General features: G+C 48.9%; 1 protein-coding gene across 1 annotated transcript in view; it reads left to right on the forward strand.

Moving 5' to 3' along the window:
- CCDC64 (coiled-coil domain containing 64) overlaps positions 1-6,198 on the forward strand; it is a gene marked incomplete at its 5' end in the record, with an annotated part of 83,263 nt that overhangs the window by 50,195 nt on the left and 26,870 nt on the right. Inside the window, one exon of the mRNA XM_015568154.1 lies at positions 4,995-5,115. Coding sequence (XP_015423640.1) covers positions 4,995-5,115 — 121 coding nt within the window. The remainder of the gene's footprint in view (positions 1-4,994; positions 5,116-6,198) is intronic.

Below are 6,198 nucleotides of genomic sequence, written 5' to 3' on the forward strand. Positions count from 1 at the left end.
GAGTTCCCTGTCAATTTTGAAGATTAAACGCTTAACGGATATAACATTCGCAAATATGTTCTCCCATGCAGTGGGCTTTCTTGTTGTGTTGTTGATGGTCTTTTGCTGTGCGGCAGCTTTCTATTTTGATGTAGTCCCGTTCATTTATTTTCTCTTTAGTTTCCATTGCCCTAAGAGCTGTATTGGTAAAGGTATTGCTACTAGTACAACTTATATCTGATATTTTGCTGCCTATACAACGTTCGTTTTGTTTTGCCATTTTGAAGATTTATTAATGATAACAACACAAGCACTCGCATTATAAAAGGAGTTCGCTTCAGATAGCTCAAGGACTATCTAAGTGTTAAGCTCTTCAGCATTCTTTAACAGAATTAGATTTATTTCTCAAATGTCTTGTTTTTATAATCATCCAAGCTGTATGCAATGGAAGTAAGAGAAAATTTGAGAATATTAGAAATCAATATCTAAAGACTAACATGTTTCTTAATACCCACTGGAGGCAAGGCATTGAGAAGCAGGCATATCTGTACTCTGTTGGTAGGGATATAAATTAAGGCAGCGCTCATGGGGGACAGTTTGGCAGCACCTACCAAAATGAATACGCGGATCCTTTTACCTCATGGTTCCACTCACAGGAATGTATTCATTTCTAGGACAGAGATAGGTAAGCAAGGATTTTTTGGATTTTTTTGCAGCAAAGAATTGGGACACTCTAAATGCTTACAGGTAGGGACTAGTTCAATAAATTATGGTATATTTGTATAACTAAATATCAGACCATTGTTAAAAAGAATAAGGTAGATCTATATATTGACATAGAAAGACGTTAAATATGTATTTTTAAAGGTAAATTTTTTGGCTATGTTCTCGATAGATATGAATAGAAAATTCAGAGAAGAAACAACTCCAGTGTGGGTGATATCAGTGCTATCACTAGAGGACGGGGACTTTAACTTCCATTTCGATCCTTTGGTCTCTCCTCCCCCCAGTTTTTTAAAATTCTGAACGTTTGTTACCCTCATAGAAAACAATTTTGAGGTCAAGAACAAGAAGAACCAGAACTAAAATCACACCATCTTATTTGTATTATTGATTACCGATGGCATTCTTTGCCACAGTTTTGCCGTAGCTGTTCCTGGCTACTTAATCATACGTGGTAGCCAAAACCCACCATGCGCAGAAATAAACCATGAGTCCTGTCCTGCCATTTTCCATTTTCAGAATGAATTGTTCTAAGAACATGCCGCCGCCGCCTCCTCGTTCAAAACCTGGAAGGAGGAAAATTCTTATTTCTAAGGGCCATGACTGCTGCCCTACACCTAGGTAGGAAAATTTGCATCTCCAAGAGAGCTATGGCTCCTGGAGATTGGGCGGCTATTGAATAGCTTTGAAAGGTCACCAGGAGACCAGAACCGAAAAGTATGGCTGCTAAATATTTCTGTATTTCCCAATATTTTCTAGCTTGACCCACACCTTCATGATGTTGGCTGAGTCGCTTAACAGGCTGTTTTCAGTGCTGACCCCGAAGTGGACTGTGTCTGTGACAGCACCCTGTGACATATACATGGTGTTCTCAGTACCTATTTTTTTGTGTGGATTTTAAAAATATTTTTATTGATTTTTAGGGAGAGGAAGGTGGGGGGAGAGAGAAGCACCCACGTGGGAGCAAAACATCAGTCAGCTGTCTTCCCTACCAGGGATCGAGCCCACAGCCTGGGCACGGACACTGACTGGTGCACAGAACAACGCCTAACCAACTGAGCCACACCGGCCAGGGCTCAGTACTTGGTTTTTAAGAAAAACAACTGATCCTTGGAAAGTTTAATATTTTACACAGTTGCCCTACATTTGTAGCAATGCAATATTTCTTTCTTTACTTCCCTCAACTTCAGTGATTTGACTCAACCCACAAAGTCCTGAATAAGAAATAGGGAAATGGCTGTTCCTTTAGACCCACCCTTTTTGTGTTACTGTGTGAAGGAGAAACATGTCTATAATTTGGGAAAGAGGGGTTAAATTACATAACAACTCGTCCACATATGATGGTGGAACAGGAACTGTAGCCCTGACCACTGACTCTCTTCCTTTCTATCAGGCCATCTCTCAGGAGTGGAGTGGGTCCCTTTAGTTGCCCTGGCTAACTAACTCTTCTACTTGAAGAACTTCAGAGAAGCTGGGAAATTGATTATGGAGCTAAAAGGGCTTTGTAGGTTTCCCGATACTTTGATCAGAAAGCATTTAGAACATTCGAGTTGTGTTACTTAATTTATGTGCAGAAATAGATAATATTCATTCTGATGGGTCTAGAGATTTAAGCCAGATTCCATCTCGGAAAATCATTGCTGTTGATGGTAGCTTTATCCGTCCGTCTGGTTGATCCGTCCCCTCCATCATCATCACAGGCAAATGACTGGCCACCTGGCTGGAGGGGGGAGCACAGAACCTGTCGGCCAGGGACCAGGGCAGTGCCACTCCCTGTCAGCCTGCATCTCCCTGTCTGCAGAATGAGGCCAGTGATTCCTGGGTTCCTGCTTCATGGGGCTGTTGGCAGTTCCGATGCGAGTGTAGATTAAAGGCCTGTGAGCACCGTGTCCTTGGCACCTCTGAGGAGTCGGACATGAAAGGAGGCCTTGTGCTCAGTGGTTAGGCACTCAGATGCTGGAGTCGGGCTTCCTGGTGGGAAGAGACGCGGTTTATTTCTAGGGAGGTCGCTTTGAGAGGAGACACGTCTACAGGAGCACACCTGAGACCACCTGGGCTAGATCTGTAGCCTTCAGTGCCCCTCTGTGGCTTCGTTGTCACAGGATCCAGGTCAAGGTGGTGATGCTTAGAATAAGGTCAGCTGCCCGCATTGCCCAGCGCTTTGCAAATCTCCACGTATTTGAAACCCTGGTAGGGTTTCGACTGCATTCAGCGCAGGCAGTCACACTGCAGCACGTATGAGATGGGATTTTCCTCCTGGGCCCTAAATTCTATGAGAAGAAATTTTAAGAGTCTTAAATAAAATTGCTTAGTGCTAAAAAAAAATAAATGAAAGAAAGAAATAAAGAACAAGAGAGAGAAAGAAGCCTTGCTAAATTGGACTCACAAAGTTTGGTTTTGAGAGTGAGCCATCGCAATGGGAAAAACTATTTCACGATTAAAGAAGGCAGCATGGCAGCCCTAACTTGGGAGTAAGATGACCCAAAGTTTGCCATTCTGATGTCATTACTTACTGAGATGTTGGGCAAGTTTCCTCACTTCCTGTTCCCTCAGGAGAAAATTGAGGGTGCTAGGCCTTACTTTGGTAAGACAATTGAGACAATGCATTTAAAGCGTTTAGCACGGTTCTTGGCACATAGACTTGGTAAATATTAACGTTATTTTTAGGCAAGGGTGACTGACATATTTCTAAGTGATTAAGAAGTCTAAAACAAGCTGGCAGTGTCTGAAATTAAATTTAGAATATGAAGGAAAAAGTGGTTTCATTTTATTTTGTTGTGTTTTATTTATTGATTTTAGAGAGAGAGGGAAACCTCGATTTGTTGTTCCATTGATTCATGCATTCATTGGTTGAGTCTTGTATGTGCCCTGACCAGGGATTGAACCCACAACGTTGGTATATCGGGGTGATGCTCCAACCAACTGAGCTACCTGGACAGGGAGAATTGTTGTTTTAAAGTTAGAACTATAAGTTAAGATTCTTCTTACCTGTCTCTCTAGTTGGGGATGGAGGGGAGGGGCAACATTTGTCGAATCTGTGGGACCCAAAAGAAGACGGACAGTTGATTACATAGCCCTTGAAGATAAGAAGAACCGTTGAACCTGTAGCCATTACCGCGAAAGCCTCATTGAACAGCTGGCCGACCGTTTCAGCGTCAGGACGTCCCACCTTCTCCAGGAAGCCTTTCCTGAGCAGCTCGGCACACCGTGATCTCGCCCGGGAGCCATAAAGCTGACTGACCCCATTTCAACTCAGAAAAGCACGGAGCCGTTCCTTGCCGGTCCGGTGGCTCTCCTCCGCACTGGGCAGTGTTCGGGGAGCGCCTGAGTGGGGCTGGGCTGGGGCCCCGGAGGAAGACTCGAGTTGTGTCTTATCCAGGGAGCAGGGAGCGTTCTTTCAGAATACTCGCCTGCCTGCGTATTCGAGAAGGTGCTGACCCACCATGATACCCGGTGTTTGCTGTTTCAGGGTTAGAGAATAAGTGGATTAGAGGGGGAAATGAGCACCTCGGCCAGCACTCCCCCAGAGAATTAAAAGTTACAAAATAGCCCTGGCCGGTGTTGCTCAATGGTTAGAGCACCGGCCTGCGCACCAGAGGGTCTCGGGTTCGATTCCTGGTCAAGGGCAAGTACCAAAGTTGCAGGTTTGACCCCTGGCCCCAGTTGGGGTGTATGTGGATGGCAACCGATCGATGTTTCTCTCTCTTTCCTCCCTTCCTCCCTCCCTAAAAATCAATGGGAAAAAATATCCTCTGGTGAGGATTAACAACAAAAAAGATGTTGCAACATAGTGTCCTTGAGGAGTGAGAGGCGTAACTCCTAACAGGCATGACGGAGTTTTAAATAGTGCCGTGTTGAGTGGACGTGAGAAATGCAGACCGCAGTGGCCCCCTGGGCCCCGCTGAGGAGCTGGATGGGAGAAATACCGGCATTTCTCCGGTTGTAGGTCTGTCTGTCTTACTCTTTCGTGTAACTCGCCGAGGCTTTGCTGAGCTGCCGCCGTGTGCCGAGTCACGATGATGCTGGTAACCTTTCCGAGCTGACTCCTTTCTAGACCTTTGGCCTCTGACCAGCAGAGTGGTCTGGACCCCGACAGAGCCCTTGATGGTGGAGGTGGGGGCAGGGGCCTGCCTCGTGTGGGTGCTAGAGGACCTTCGAGCCCGGGGAGGAAACCAGCCTCTCATCTTCTCCTCAGAGAATAGAGTTGCAGAGAAACAAGCGCTTGAGAAAGGAAAGGCAGAGAACCGGAGCAGCCGCCGTGGCGCCCCCTCTGAAGGTCTCTCTGCTTGCAGGCATCGGAGGTGGAGAGACAGCTGTCCCTGCAGGTCCACGCCCTCCGAGAGGACTTCCGGGAGAAGAACTCGTCCACCAGCCAGCACATCATCCGCCTGGAGAGCCTGCAGGCCGAGGTGAGCCCCGGGCACGCCGCTGGGGTGCAGGTGCTCTCCTGTTGGCGGGCGCTGCGTCCGGTCTTTCCGAGAAGGAGCCCTCTGACCCGGGAACCAGCCCTGCGCCCTCAGATCCTAGAGAGACAGGGCGGCGAGAGGCTAAGGGGAGCACGGGCCACGCTCCCGGGGAGCCCGTGGTCGGAGGAGAAGGGAGCTGAGTTACTGCTCAGGGTGTTGAAATCATGAGTGACCTGCTTTGTACTGAGTATGTTGATTCCTCCAAAAGCATCGGGCCCATCCTCAACGGGAGGTGGGAAGGGAGTCTTCCCCCCCTCCACTCCACCGGGTCCCGTTTACTCGCCTGAACGGGCTGTTCTTATCCCGAAAGTGAGCGTAGTAGAGTAGCTGCTTCGAGGGTGGTTGGGGGCATTTGGTAAGTTTACACATGGGAAGCGCTGGGTGTGGTGGTTGTAATGTCATTGAAAGTGGACGCGTGACCATCGGGGTCTGTGGCCCTGCGTGGGCGGGAGGGCAGAGCAGCATAGCACTGAGGAGGCGATCCTGGGAGCACGCAGGTGTGGGCGGTGAGGAGAAGGGGGGTCATACCGGCACCCAAACAGGCCTTTTCCTGGGAGGCTGCTCCCTGATCTGCTCCGAGGACCCTCAGCCACGTGCCCAAAAGAGCCGCCCGTGGCTGAGTCACACTTTGGAGGACAGACCAGGGCCAGGCACACGGGCACCCGCTGTGGTTAAGGAATCCGCTAACCTGGTCAGGCCTGAGGCGGGCTGCTCCCTGCTTCGTGAAGGGCCCAAAGATGTTTTCCTAAAGTCTGTCCGCGTCTTCTCTTTCCTCCTGCCTCTCCTTCCCGACCTCCCTCCCTCCCCTGGGATGGAGCAGCAGGTCCTTGAAGTAAGTAGTCTGCTCCGTGGGCCTGGCATGCCTGTCCGTGTCCGTCTGTGTGCATGACTTGCCGCTCACCTGCCGCCGCCGGGGTCTGACTCCTCGAGTGGCCTGTCTTCCCTCTCCCCGCACCCCCTCCACATCCACTCTCCCCACACCCTCGCAGCGCCGGCCCATTCCCCGGAACGTGCATTGCCAGATTCGATT

Source organism: Myotis davidii, unplaced genomic scaffold (genome assembly GCF_000327345.1).
Source record: "Myotis davidii unplaced genomic scaffold, ASM32734v1 scaffold803, whole genome shotgun sequence".
In the NCBI taxonomy this organism is placed as follows: domain Eukaryota; kingdom Metazoa; phylum Chordata; class Mammalia; order Chiroptera; family Vespertilionidae; genus Myotis; species Myotis davidii.